Source organism: Sinocyclocheilus rhinocerous, unplaced genomic scaffold (genome assembly GCF_001515625.1).
Source record: "Sinocyclocheilus rhinocerous isolate Xijiao unplaced genomic scaffold, SAMN03320098_v1.1 scaffold1785, whole genome shotgun sequence".
NCBI classification, from domain to species: domain Eukaryota; kingdom Metazoa; phylum Chordata; class Actinopteri; order Cypriniformes; family Cyprinidae; genus Sinocyclocheilus; species Sinocyclocheilus rhinocerous.
The window spans coordinates 847,760-863,110 of record NW_015627538.1 but is presented as its reverse complement, the minus strand read 5'-3'; the positions used below and the strand labels follow the sequence as shown (position 1 = coordinate 863,110).

At 35.3% G+C, this 15,351-nt stretch overlaps 1 protein-coding gene across 5 annotated transcripts in view; it reads right to left on the bottom strand.

Annotated features, from left to right (window-relative positions):
• LOC107729248 (U2 snRNP-associated SURP motif-containing protein-like) overlaps positions 1–10,692 on the bottom strand; it is a 26,040-nt gene extending 15,348 nt beyond the window's left edge. For 2 of the 5 annotated variants that reach the window (XM_016539685.1, XM_016539702.1), the window contains exons 1-12: positions 9,157–9,253; positions 8,172–8,270; positions 7,897–8,008; positions 7,099–7,220; positions 6,941–7,008; positions 6,767–6,855; positions 6,534–6,569; positions 6,332–6,414; positions 6,076–6,241; positions 5,432–5,643; positions 2,490–2,533; positions 682–786 (exon numbers count right to left, since the gene is read on the bottom strand). In XM_016539685.1, coding sequence (XP_016395171.1) covers positions 682–786; positions 2,490–2,533; positions 5,432–5,643; positions 6,076–6,241; positions 6,332–6,414; positions 6,534–6,569; positions 6,767–6,855; positions 6,941–7,008; positions 7,099–7,220; positions 7,897–8,008; positions 8,172–8,270; positions 9,157–9,201 — 1,181 coding nt within the window. In that variant the 5' untranslated portion in view covers positions 9,202–9,253. Of the gene's footprint in view, positions 1–681; positions 787–2,489; positions 2,534–4,814; positions 4,859–5,431; positions 5,644–6,075; positions 6,242–6,331; positions 6,415–6,533; positions 6,570–6,766; positions 6,856–6,940; positions 7,009–7,098; positions 7,221–7,896; positions 8,009–8,171; positions 8,271–9,156; positions 9,254–10,586 lie in introns of those variants that run through there. The other 3 variants (XM_016539692.1, XM_016539718.1, XM_016539709.1) reach the window with 3 other exon arrangements.
• Between the last annotated feature and the right edge of the window lie 4,659 nt (positions 10,693–15,351).

Here is a 15,351-nt window from a genome sequence, read left to right as displayed (position 1 = left end):
GTCTAAAAAATGCGCTGAATATGCATTCTGTGTGAATGGCTTGGTTTCGGTTTTAACCTAATCAAGATCTTCTACGCATTGAGCTACTATATTTCTCTAATATTTTGAATGAATAACGCAGCAGCGGCGCATCTCGTGGGCTAGATTAACAAAAAATTTAAATGCAACAACGTCACTTACATCATCATCACCGCATCTCGCTCTCCACTAATTACGCTACCTGACGCACACCTAACATTTGATTGTACTATTTTTGCATTCCAATGCAAATGTTTATTTTAAATTCGACTAATATTCAATTTTTTTATTCACAATCTCCTCATCACAGGCAGGCACAGCACTCAATTCAGCATGTGTTTGTGTGTGCGGTCTGCGTCACTCATAGCACGTGCCTATATCGTGCGCTATATCGAACATTTTTTCTATTGTTATCGAAGAGGGTGTACCGTTAATAAATAGCGATACCGTTTTATCGCCCAGGCCTAGTTCTATCCAGTATTTGTTGATGGGATGGAGGCAGATTTGAATGTGAAATTGCAGTCGAAAGGGGCAGGTTTAAGATGACTAAATGATTGAGGAATTCTTTTTAAACATGCATTTTGAAAACAGATTTGGTGAATTTTTTTTTCATACCGACTTTAAAGGCTTGGAGTCAAAAGAAAGTGATTAAAATGCGCTCACCTGTAGAGCGAATTGTTGATCTCTCTGTTCATGATCATGGCTTCAAACATTGGACCCTCACGCACCACAAACTCGATCATTCGATGGATGAGAGAGAGCAAATTCCTACGAGAAAAACACAGTTAAAGCGAAACAGATTCAGAGCCATCACCAGCCACACCTAAACAACTGCTACTGCTACAATATGACATCTGATGAAATGCAACATCCTTACTCTTACTATCCATGAGTCAATAAACATGTTTGAGCTTTTAAGATTTAAAACTGACTGGCAGTCAGTCAAAACATTTAAATCCACAATCTACATCTACATCTGAGTCTCAGCCATAGCATTCTGCCCTCGTAACTTATAATTAGATGTGCTACTGAGATACTAAATGTGAGGCAGAGTGATAGTGATCTTTCTTGCTTTTTGACAATGGACAAGTGTGGATGGAGAGGGACAAAATCATGTAAGCCCTTCTAGAGTCAGTTAAGGGATAGGGACAACAATTGGCTTCCTGACTGGCTCGTGAAGTGGCCGATAAAATCAACAGATGATGTTTTTCAAATGTACTGAAAGACAAATCACAAGTATTGGAGCCGATCATACCAATGTCAGGCAATCATTCTGTATACTTTCCCCAATCCATCCTGTGACGCTTTTCTGGTCCCTCGCTGCTGCAGACAGTTCAACTTGTGCTGCTCACCAAGGCCAATGTCAAAGGTCACTGAAACTATGGGGATTGGGTGTCGCTTTTGTGCCATGCTACTGGGGCAGTTGAAGTGAGCAATAGCCAGAGGGCTGGTTTTGTAAAACTGACACTAGTTGAATGTGTGTTGTGTAGTGTTTTAGTTGCTAAATTAGTAGTGTCATGAATCACATCTGATGCAGTCTGATAAAATCTGAACAATTCTCTCAAAAACACCCAAACTAGTGGAACGACCTGCCAAGCATGCTGTAACATTGATATCTGATAATTCTATTCTGTCCAAAAGGAGGACATACAAACACCAGACAGAATTAAAACATAATGTACACTACTGCCTGAAGTTGGGGCTGGTAAGATGCTTTTAAAAGAAGCCTCTTATGCTCCAAGGCTGAATTTGATCAAAAATGCAGTAAAAACTGTTATATGGTGAAATATCACTACAATTTATCACTACAATTTTTTAATATCACTTTTCCTGTTTTAATATATTTTGAAATGTAATATATACCTGTGCTGGCAAAATTGACATTTTTAGCAGCCATTACTGCAGTCTTCAGTGTCACATGATCTTTCAGAAATCATTCTAATATGCTAATTGGGGCTCAAAAAAACATTTCTTATTAGATGCTGAAAACAGTTGTCATGCTTATTTTTGTGAAAACTCTGATATACTGTCTTCAGAATTCTTTGGAAAAAAACATTTATTTAAAATAGAAATCTTTGCAACTTGACTTTACTGTCATTTTTTATCAATTTAATGAATACTTGCTGGATAAATGTACTAATATCTTTTAAAAATCTTACTGACCCCAAACTTTTGAATGGTAGTAGCGCATGTCAACAAAAACAATAAAAAAAAATCACAGACCTCTCTCTATTAATATGAACTTCACCTATCGGAGCGGTATGAAGCAAAACCTTTATAGGGAAATGCAGTGCATGTGTGTGCCTTGTATTGTTAGTAGCTTCTCCTTATTTTCATGCAAGGCCTCAACTATTGCTCACTCAAACCAGCCTCTGGTAGCATGGATATGGCCAATCTTTCAAACTACAGAGATGGGATAAGTTCTTTCTCTACATTTCATAAGAATTTGGAAAAAAAGAAAAACCATGTACCTTTCTGTTGGGATAACCACTTTGACTATGGCTTGCGACAGAGTCTGGATATGAAGTCACATCAGATAATAAACATAGAATATATGTGAGTATTGTTAAAAAGAAACAGGCATAACACTAAATGCAACATGTACTCCAACAATAACAAATGTGTTCTACTGTGTCAGTTTTAAAACTTGACTGAACACATTCCTTAGAGAAAGTGCAGTGAAATCATACATCATCTGCATCCATAATATATATATATTTAAAAAATCTCTTTACATTTCTTCAAACAGACAATATCAAACATGTACAATTTCATCCTAACTTGCAGCCAAAACCCATAAAATGTCTTGTGCAATGAATAATCTACACTCCAAAAGACTTACCGGTACAATCAGCATGGTACACGTGTAATTGATATGATTGATTTATTTACAAAAAATGCTAATAGCTAATTTAGTAAATTTGCATGATTCTATGGGCAAAATATTTTTCACAAAGAAGATCAAGCCAAAAAAGGTCTGCACCTCTTTCACACAAACAAAATACATTTATATAAACAATTCATTTCTCCTAACTACTTTTATGACCATGCTAACCAAAATCTTTTTGTCCCACGTATGCCAAGTTACCTTCTCAAACTCCTCTTTGCACTTTGGAGGGGGAGGCATAGGAGCGTTGGGGCTCTTCAGCCTCTCTTTGGGCTGGGCATTGAAGGGCAGTCCAGAGGGTGGAGGCGGGAGTGTGTGCTCCATCATTGAAGGTGGAATGTATATGGGGTGAGGAGGAATTGGTACACCTTTGCCCCATCCCAGTTTCATTTCAAAATTCATGATCATTTTGCCTGAAATGGACAGCATTTGGCAAATTCTTCAATGGTTTTATGAGGGAAAGCAATTTTTTATAATATCTATGAGAGCAGGATGGCTAATGTGCAAAATAAAGCTGATATAGGCCTATATGATATCACACTATTTAAAGACAGTAAAAAAAAAACACAGGCATAATTTTTGCAATTAAATTTATATTTAATATTTGCTAAAAATGGTCAAAAATACCCCTTAAAATTAATATGGAAAAAAATCTAACTTGATTCTGTAATCTTATTATTGTATTTTTCACAAATAAAGAAGTTAATAAACATGAAAAATTGTAGTATAGGTAGTAGTATAGGCACAGAAGTTACACTTCCGACACCTATCGAAAAAAAATAAAAACTTGCAGAATATCGTTTGATATATTGCATTACATCAACATGAACAAGAAATATATTTACCATTTAAATGTTTAAGTGCACGTTCAGCATCTTTCCTCGTCATGAAGGCTACAAAACCACAGTTCCTTTCTCTGGCCCTTTCCTCATCAGTCCTGGGCCACATAATTTTCACACTGGCTAATGGACCATAGCGACCGAATTCCTGACAGAGCATCTCCTCATTCATCTGGAGCGTGAGAGAGTATGTTTTGGCATGGGAAACTTGTTACAGACGTTACCTAACAACAATTATCAGGAAAAAAGAAAGACCAATTACCTGAGGATTTATGTTCCCCAAATAGAGATTTGTAGTTGTCGGATCACCAACATCGTGTGAGCCAGGAGCAGAATCATCCAAGACTGAAAAGCAAAATAATAGCTCTGAATAACAAGTGACGTTTTACCATCTCTTCTTCCATGATGGGATACATAAACAGCAAAATGTTCATTGCATTACACGGTATATAAAACAAAATTACCACTGGACGGACGGTTTCTTCGTGAAGAACCATCCGCTAAAAGCAGAAGAAAAGCAGTGTGAATTTTGTTTCCTGAATTGAAAACGCGTATGCGCTGCTGAATTGTGGCAGTGAGATGCTGAAAACAGTTGTCATGCTTATTTTTGTGAAAACTCTTATATACTGTCTTCAGAATTCTTTGGAAAATTTTTTTATTTAAAATAGAAATCTTTGCAACTTGACTTTACTGTCATTTTTTATCAATTTAATGAATACTTGCTGGATAAATGTACTAATATCTTTTAAAAATCTTACTGACCCCAAACTTTTGAATGGTAGTAGCGCATGTCAACAAAAACAATAAAAAAAAATCACAGACCTCTCTCTATTAATATGAACTTCACCTATCGGAGCGGTATGAAGCAAAACCTTTATAGGGAAATGCAATGCATGTGTGTGCCTTGTATTGTTAGTAGCTGCTCCTTATTTTCATGCAAGGCCTCAACTATTGCTCACTCAAACCAGCCTCTGGTAGCATGGATATGGCCAATCTTTCAAACTACAGAGATGGGATAAGTTCTTTCTCTACATTTCATAAGAATTTGGAAAAAAAGAAAAACCATGTACCTTTCTGTTGGGATAACCACTTTGACTATGGCTTGCGACAGAGTCTGGATATGAAGTCACATCAGATAATAAACATAGAATATATGTGAGTATTGTTAAAAAGAAACAGGCATAACCCTAAATGCAACATATACTCCTACAACAACAAATGTGTTCTACTGTGTCAGTTTTAAAACTTGACTGAACACATTCCTTAGAGAAAGTGCAGTGAAATCATACATCATCTGCATCCATAATATATATATATTTAAAAAATCTCTTTACATTTCTTCAAACAGACAATATCAAACATGTACAATTTCATCCTAACTTGCAGCCAAAACCCATAAAATGTCTTGTGCAATGAATAATCTACACTCCAAAAGACTTACCGGTACAATCAGCATGGTACACGTGTAATTGATATGATTGATTTATTTACAAAAAATGCTAATAGCTAATTTAGTAAATTTGCATGATTCTATGGGCAAAATATTTTTCACAAAGAAGATCAAGCCAAAAAAGGTCTGCACCTCTTTCACACAAACAAAATACATTTATATAAACAATTCATTTCTCCTAACTACTTTTATGACCATGCTAACCAAAATCTTTTTGTCCCACGTATGCCAAGTTACCTTCTCAAACTCCTCTTTGCACTTTGGAGGGGGAGGCATAGGAGCGTTGGGGCTCTTCAGCCTCTCTTTGGGCTGGGCATTGAAGGGCAGTCCAGAGGGTGGAGGCGGGAGTGTGTGCTCCATCATTGAAGGTGGAATGTATATGGGGTGAGGAGGAATTGGTACACCTTTGCCCCATCCCAGTTTCATTTCAAAATTCATGATCATTTTGCCTGAAATGGACAGCATTTGGCAAATTCTTCAATGGTTTTATGAGGGAAAGCAATTTTTTATAATATCTATGAGAGCAGGATGGCTAATGTGCAAAATAAAGCTGATATAGGCCTATATGATATCACACTATTTAAAGACATTTAAAAAAATCACAGGCATAATTTTTGCAATTAAATTTATAATTAATATTTGCTAAAAATGGTCAAAAAGACCCCTTAAAATTAATATGGAAAAAAATCTAACTTGATTCTGTAATCTTATTATTGTATTTTTCACAAATAAAGAAGTTAATAAACATGAAAAATTGTAGTATAGGTAGTAGTATAGGCACAGAAGTTACACTTCCGACACCTATCGGAAAAAAAATAAAAAGTTGCAGAATATCGTTTGATATATTGCATTACATCAACATGAACAAGAAATATATTTACCATTTAAATGTTTAAGTGCACGTTCAGCATCTTTCCTCGTCATGAAGGCTACAAAACCACAGTTCCTTTCTCTGGCCCTTTCCTCATCAGTCCTGGGCCACATAATTTTCACACTGGCTAATGGACCATAGCGACCGAATTCCTGACAGAGCATCTCCTCATTCATCTGGAGCGTGAGAGAGTATGTTTTAGCATGGGAAACTTGTTACAGACGTTACCTAACAACAATTATCAGAAAAAAAGAAAGACCAATTACCTGAGGATTTATGTTCCCCAAATAGAGATTTGTAGTTGTCGGATCACCAACATCGTGTGAGCCAGGAGCAGAATCATCCAAGACTGAAAAGCAAAATAATAGCTCTGAATAACAACTGACGTTTTACCATCTCTTCTTCCATGATGGGATACATAAACAGCAAAATGTTCATTGCATTACACGGTATATAAAACAAAATTACCACTGGACGGACGGTTTCTTCGTGAAGAACCATCCGCTAAAAGCAGAAGAAAAGCAGTGTGAATTTTGTTTCCTGAATTGAAAACGCGTATGCGCTGCTGAATTGTGGCAGTGGCCAAGACATGTGGGAGGGGCACAAACTTCACTGGGTCCATGAGCGAACGCAGTGGGAAACTGACTGTTTTGGTGAGAAAAAAACTAAACAAAACAAAAAAACATGAATAAAGAACTTACAGGATCGCCTTCCTTCCATTGTGGGAAGAGGCTCAAAACGACTGACTCGGCCCTTCAACCGGTGCCGTTCATCACGCTCCTCCTGTATCCTACAAAAACAACAGAGGGTTACACTTGAAATTATCATTTTAAAGGTGCTGTCATTTGTTGAATAAGAATTTAAAGAACATCTACTGTTTTAGTTCTTCTTTGAAGAGTTCAAGGTTGCTCTTTTTCTTTTCTCTGTCTCCCTTCTTCGATGCCTAGCCAATATAATAGAAAAATAATGGGTTATATGACAAAATAGATGCTTTAAAATAAGATCAGATAGAAATAAATGACAAAAGACTCACATTGCGTTTATCTAATGCTAAAAACTGTGATGGAGTTTCCAAAGGTAAAAAATGTTTAGCCTCCAAAATCTTTGATTTCGGTTTGTAGAGCTTTCCTTTCTTGTCATCAACTGCCGCTTCCTCTGTAACAGACACGTAACAAAGAATCAAAGCAAAGACAATTAGGAGGACCATATAATAAAAATATCTGCATAATTTAAAAGAAATGTCAAAGAAACATTAATCTATTGTTCAAAAGTTTGAAGTCAGTAAGATCGATTCATTTGGTGAAATTCATTCATAACACTTTTATTCAGCAAGGATGCATTAAATTGATGAAAAGTGACAGTAAAGAAGTGGATAATGTTACAAAAAAATAAAATAAAATAAAATTCCAATTCAAATAAATGCTGCTCTTTTGAACTTTCTATTCATCAAAGAATCCTGGGGAAAAAAGTGTCACGTTTCCACAAGAATATTACGCACCACAACCGTTTTCAACATTGATAAGAAATGTTTCTTGAGCAGCAAATCAGCATATTAGAATGATTTCTGATGGATCATGTGACACTGAAGACTGGAGTAATGGCTGCTGAAAATTCAGCTTTACCATCGCAGTTACAGTTACTACTGCATTTTGGATTACATAAATGAAGCCTGGGTGAGCATAAGCAAATTATTGAAAACATTTAAAAAAATCATACCGATTTATGAATTTACAGCCTTTGGTTTTGTTGTAACTTGTATGGTGGAACTCAAATAATAGAAAAAAAATACATTGATCTCAGATAAAAAGATCAACCTGTAACAATCACCTACCTTTAGTAGCATTAGCAATCCCACCACGTACAAATGTCTTCACCTTTCCTTCACCTCCCTCAAAGGCAGCGAGAAATTCCTCATAGATCTCCGCTGCTGCCCTTTCATCCTCCTGTGAAAATCACAGATCGTGTCAGATATTTATTATTGTGGAATAATGTTAAACTTGTATCGTCAAGCTAGTAGACATATGACAAAATGAAAAAAATGTGTTCCAAAAAAATCAAACATTTTATATTCACATGAATTCCAGTCTTTAGACCTCATCTGCTTACCTTCTTCTTGAGTTCATCTTGCTCTTTCTTACTTAGTGTTCTTTTTGCAACTGCCATCTTGCCGATACTGAAGGTCTTTAACTTACTTTCCAATAAAGCCTGCATGAAAATATGAAAATAATTAATAACGCAAATGATCCATAACTTTCCTCTTATAACAGAGACCTTTAGTTTCTTGGAAAAAAAATATATTAATGCATTTATATACAGTCCAAAACGCACAAAATGGAAAACAAGACGAGGAAGGAAAAAATAATGAATGTATCCATATTTGGTAATGGTTTGTTTAGGTTCTCTGAATTACAGATGTAACTGTTTGCCATGAATAAAGAAGCGCACTTTGCAGGATACTATCACTGAGTACACCAGGACAGATGAGCTGGACTGGCTAATATAACACCAGAACTACCATAATCATATAACTATACATATCAGCTGTGTTTCCATTTCTGTTGATACGTTCACATGGCTAGTACTACTGGCGAGTGTGATCATGTTAGCTCGTCAAAGCAAAATCAGCAAGTTAGCACACAAATATGCACACACAAACGCACAATTAAGACATTAACAACGCTAATAAACAAATCAATCTCCTCTCTATGGGAGTATAGCGTCCAGAAATCAGTGTAATACAGTAGTAGACTACGCTCGTGTTCGCTCTGTCAGCAAACAATAAACAAAGCAAGTTATTTTATGTTCTGTGGTGGTGTCAAGGGTATAATCAAGTATAATATAAGAAGATCAAATGCAGCATATATGGCCAACAGATTTTAGTCTGTTCATGTGTATTACAGAAACAAAATCTGTGCGGCCGCCGGTTGTCTAGCTAACTGCACTGCTAGCGAGTTAGCATCACAACCGAGCAGCTCGTATCACAAAGCGACACACTACTGAATCAAACTCAATATTATTCCGCTCTTATTATCGTAAACGAGAAAGATTGGTTTTAATATACTGATATAAAGTAGAAAAGTCAAAAAAATACCTTAGAGTTGGCTTTCTGCGCCCCACCAGGCGTTTCGTCCGCCATTTTGCCCAACTCTGTGTAAGCGCGTGAGGCGCGTTCACTCTCTCACAACAGTGAATGAACGAGTCCATTTGACGTCTATTGCTGAAGACCGATCTGATCTGAATGAGTCTCTCATGGCCTGCGTCCCAATGTGCATACTATCCATCCTAAATTCTATGCGATAGTAGTCATTTTCAATGCTATTTAGGGCAGATAGGGTGGATAGTATGCACAGAGACGCAGGGATGGTAATGGTCTTGTCATCAGAGCACAGTCTGTGTACTGGTATAGTTATGTGAACTGTTATTGATGAACAAGATACTGGATTTCAGAATGCACTTTTAAAAGAATTGCTTTGTGCAATGCATGTGGAGTCTGAGGCTGGTTTACATTTACTGGTCTTAGCTGGTTCAAGCTCATATTTAGCCTGACCAAATGAAAGCCTGACCAAGCTGGGAGACCAGCAAACTAAATAATTACCCATTTTAGTGGCTGCACGTCCTGTGCTAATTTATTTGCAACAGGACATGACATACAGGCCAGTCCAAATAATTTTTTGCCACTGTAAATTCGTTTTCAATATACTAATATTCTTAGGCCTATCGGAACTTTCAGTGACTTGTAGCTTCAGATTCTGTGTAAAGATGTAATGCTGCATAAAAGTAGTAGGGCCTATACTAAAATATGGCAGTTCTGACCCACCAGAAGCTTTGCATCTCTGTAAAGGAAATGGCACATAATTGTCATGACATTAATTATTTACAATTTCATATATTCACTAATTTCATGTTTCTATATTTATAATTTTCAATACAAAATGTTAATTTCATAACATTATGAAACATCTTTACTTTTACTTTACTTTTACTTTTAGTCATTTAGCAGACGCTTTAGTACTACTGGCGAGTGTGATCATGTTAGCTCGTCAAAGCAAAATCAGCAAGTTAGCACACAAATATGCACACACAAACGCACAATTAAGACATTAACAACGCTAATAAACAAATCAATCTCCTCTCTATGGGAGTATAGCGTCCAGAAATCAGTGTAATACAGTAGTAGACTACGCTCGTGTTCGCTCTGTCAGCAAACAATAAACAAAGCAAGTTATTTTATGTTCTGTGGTGGTGTCAAGGGTATAATCAAGTATAATATAAGAAGATCAAATGCAGCATATATGGCCAACAGATTTTAGTCTGTTCATGTGTATTACAGAAACAAAATCTGTGCGGCCGCCGGTTGTCTAGCTAACTGCACTGCTAGCGAGTTAGCATCACAACCGAGCAGCTCGTATCACAAAGCGACACACTACTGAATCAAACTCAATATTATTCCGCTCTTATTATCGTAAACGAGAAAGATTGGTTTTAATATACTGATATAAAGTAGAAAAGTCAAAAAAATACCTTAGAGTTGGCTTTCTGTGCCCCACCTGGCGTTTCGTCCGCCATTTTGCCCAACTGTGTGCAAGCGCGTGAGGCGCGTTCACTCTCTCACAACAGTGAATGAACGAGTCCATTTGACGTCTATTGCTGAAGACCGATCTGATCTGAATGAGTCTCTCATGGCCTGCGTCCCAATGTGCATACTATCCATCCTAAATTCTATGCGATAGTAGTCATTTTCAATGCTATTTAGGGCAGATAGGGTGAATAGTATGCACAGAGACGCAGGGATGGTAATGGTCTTGTCATCAGAGCACAGTCTGTGTACTGGTATAGTTATGTGAACTGTTATTGATGAACAAGATACTGGATTTCAGAATGCACTTTTAAAAGAATTGCTTTGTGCAATGCATGTGGAGTCTGAGGCTGGTTTACATTTACTGGTCTTAGCTGGTTCAAGCTCATATTTAGCCTGACCAAATGAAAGCCTGACCAAGCTGGGAGACCAGCAAACTAAATAATTACCCATTTTAGTGGCTGCACGTCCTGTGCTAATTTATTTGCAACAGGACATGACATACAGGCCAGTCCAAATAATTTTTTGCCACTGTAAATTCGTTTTCAATATACTAATATTCTTAGGCCTATCGGAACTTTCAGTGACTTGTAGCTTCAGATTCTGTGTAAAGATGTAATGCTGCATAAAAGTAGTAGGGCCTATACTAAAATATGGCAGTTCTGACCCACCAGAAGCTTTGCATCTCTGTAAAGGAAATGGCACATAATTGTAATTATTTAAATTATTTACAATTTCATATATTCACTAATTTCATGTTTCTATATTTATAATTTTCAATAAATTTCATAAATTTCATAACATTATGAAACATCTTTACTTTTACTTTACTTTTACTTTTAGTCATTTAGCAGACGCTTTTTATCCAAAGTGACTTACAAATAAGAAAAAGTAAAATAAATTAAATAAAAATGACAAATTACAACATTTCAAAACTAAACATTTAAATGAAAACAAAAAAATAAAGCTAAAAACAATTCAAAATATTAAAAGAACAAAAGGTATGAGTATAATAATGATTCTAACATAACACTAAGCCAAACACCAAAAAACAACTTCATATGTATTCACATCTCCAGCAGTATAATTCCTGCATAAATGTATGCTGCCTCTGTGCAGCATTAAACAATCTATGCACCTTTTTAAAATACATTAGTGTTCTCAAATGGATTAATCGTGATTAATCGCATCCAAAATAAAAGTTTGTTTACACAATATATGTGTATGTACTGTGAATATTTATATGTATATATAAATACACACACATACATGTATATTTATGAAATAACCATATTTATGTATGATTTATATATAAATAAATTACATGTATTTCTTAAATATATATGTATGAGTGTGTATTTATATATGTAAATATATTATATATAAAAATAAATATATGTAATATATATTTATATATATAAATCATACATAATTATGGTTATTTCATAAATACAGTATACATGTATGTGTGTGTGTGTATATATATATACACATATTATTTAATTTTTTTATTAATCCATTTGACCGCACTAAAATATATACACAAAACTTAAAATGCAGCTTCTGTGCAAATGGTAATGCAAAAATGTGAATTATTTCAATTCACAAAATAAATGTAAATATATAATTTATGTAGACAGTGAGGTAGGTGTTGTTATGCAAATGAAAAGAAAACTGTTTAAGAAAACTGATAGGCAGCATAAAATGCCTTTCACTCCCTTGAATGAGTATATGCTGAATAGCTTACAAATCACTCTTTATAGTATATATCAATCACACATTAGTAAAGCATTAGTAGCCCATAAGAACTCTAATAAAGCTGATCATATTAGTTGACAGTGAGACAACTAAAATGTATTCTGTATTTAATTTACCAAGTTTCAGTATTTAAACAGTACCCTGCTTTAATATTCATGCAAATATTTTATTTGTTAAAGCATTCTAACAGTAGTTTCAGATTTCCAGTATCATAGTTGAGGTAGCTGACATTATATTTTTACAATACCACTTCATGATAACCTTGCGGGAGCTTATGTATTCTATATAGTGCAAAAATACACTGTCAAAAACAACAATGCACATGTTAAAAAAACAGTAGAATTCACATTTCAACATATTTTCAATTGATTTTATTATTAGACAACTAAAAAACATAACCCTTTCAGTAACCAAAAAATAAAAAGCATGACCTATAATTGATCTGTTTAAATTAATCTATCAGCATGAAAAACAAACTCAAATTATGTATTTTGTTTGAAATTTCACAAATTTTACTCCACTTGATAGTGGTAGGCAAACTAGTTTGTAAAAAGAAAGTTTGCCAATGCAAACAGAGATGACTGAAGAGCTTCTTCCTGGGCTTTAGCAGTCACCATATATTTTCACCTACCTGTGCAATTGTATGAACAGTACACAGTATTGTAAATAGTAAGAGTGTACTATGAATATAACATTAATGCATTTTCGCCCAAATTAAAACTACATTAGAATAGTAATAAACAGGCAGCTTTACATTTGTTGAAGGATATGTGGCTTCGCTCTTGGCATTCACCGCGTGCCTTAATTGAAATACATTAAATCAAGGTCCACTGTGAACACGTACAGCGAGAGCCTAAAGTGCAAAGAGAGATTCTGCTGGGCCTGATGAAAATCTGAATCATAGATTTAGGATGTACATCATCACTTGATAGTCTATGCACCGCAGGCCAGACAAATCGTATTCTGCCAACAGGTGTATTTATTCAAAAGCCTTACTTAAGGCCTATTTAGATGAATCTCATCCTGGTTAAATAACGCTGAATGTTTCCTTATCCGGTGAGCCATACTGGAAGCCTATGTTTTGACGGACAAAGCACACAGCCAAGGGTATAGTGCATTCAGAATGCCTGCACATCCAATGCATCAAATGTAGCCTTCCATCCCTGTAACCTATAAAACATCAAAATCATAACAGTTTAACCATGATGGCAGCCAGGCCTATTAGACATGCAATACACAGAATAACGTCGAACACTGGACAACACACGCAAATACATCCCCAAATATGCCTCATATATAACATTAAAAGAAAAACGAATTATTGATCCCAATATCCGCTAAATAAATCGTTCCAGAATACGCAGAACATTCATATGGTTCTTATTAAATCCCTCTGCAGTCGGCGGCCAGCATCCGCATTAATACCCTGCATCATCACTGCATCATCCCACAAGGGTGGATGAGACTTATTTATTATCTACGTTTATTTTACGATTTAGGAGTTCATGTACGTACCTCCGTGAAGCCATGCAAACCTGTTCGTATCGCTGCTTAATATTAAAGCGGACTTTCAAATAAATGTCGAACCAACGACATATAAATATAGAAACTGCGCCGAACGCTACATTGCAAGGGAGCCGCGTGACGTCACCATGCAGACAGATGTTCAGTCCCTGCGTCCTTGAGTGTTGCTATAGGCTATGTTAGCCAACAAACGATTGATTGATTGATTGGTTGGTTGATTGATTGATTATAAGCCTTAAATTACAATAATGGTAGGCCAATAGCTAGTAGGCCTATGTGAAAGGAAAAAATGAAATCGCATCATATGACCCCTTTAAATGTATTTTAAAAAGTAGCTATTCGGACATTACAAGTTATTAAATTTAAAATAGCTAGCCTACATTTTGCTATGATTAGACTGTTGACAGTCACAGTAATGTTGTCATAGACTTTAGCACAAATACAAAAAAGTGCAGTGATATAATATTTATATATATTTAATTTTATTATATTGTGGGTTTGTATGTTGGTTCAGTTCAAACACCTAATACAAAGCCATCTTGTGAATGTCCTCCAAACTGAAACAATATATATTTTTGTAAATAGCTGTTGTTGTGTACAGTAAATAAGTAAAGGTAATAAAACCACACTGACACACATTCAGGCATATAATGAAGGTAGATTCCAGATTTCAGGCTGAAATTTTAATAAAATTGAGGCAAGTTGTAGGTTAATATGTCAAATTGATTATAAAATTAATTCAATTAGAGGAGAGTGAGGATGGATTGCAACACTTTTTGCATTTCGTTCAGTTTATCAGAAACTGTTTTGGAAAGCCTGCTGTAACATGTACATATGATAATATATGTTCAGTTTATACTTGAATAGACAAAGTCAAATGTTGCAACTGACCCCAAGGGACTTAATTCTTTAACGTAATTTTGCCATTTTATTTGTGCACAACAGGGTCTTCACTAAGTTATAGAAATATATAATGAAATAAATACAAAGACTACTAAGAAAAAAAATATTTTCCACAAGTAACAGCCATGTAAAAATGACAATGAAATTTAATAATACTTCTTAAGAACTAGTTTGACTAACGATCAGTCTTACTTTTCAGATTCAAATTAGACTAATCTACCTTTTTATGCAACTGACTTTACAAATGACTTGTCTTGAAAAAAAACCCATTACTAACTCTAAGACCAGTCTAAGCAGTTTAGAGAGAGGGTAAGAAAGAAGAGACAGGGTAAGAGGGTAAAGAAGGAAGGACTGATTTAAAAAATGTATTTACTTAAATTAAAAAGGCGAAATAACCTGACTATTGAAAGGGTTTCTTTATTAATACATAAAATTTAAATTTTGCAATGTTATGGCAAGCTTTTACATCAATGTTGTGATAAGGGAGAGCATGAAGGTTGCAACACACTGACAGCCATAATAAAC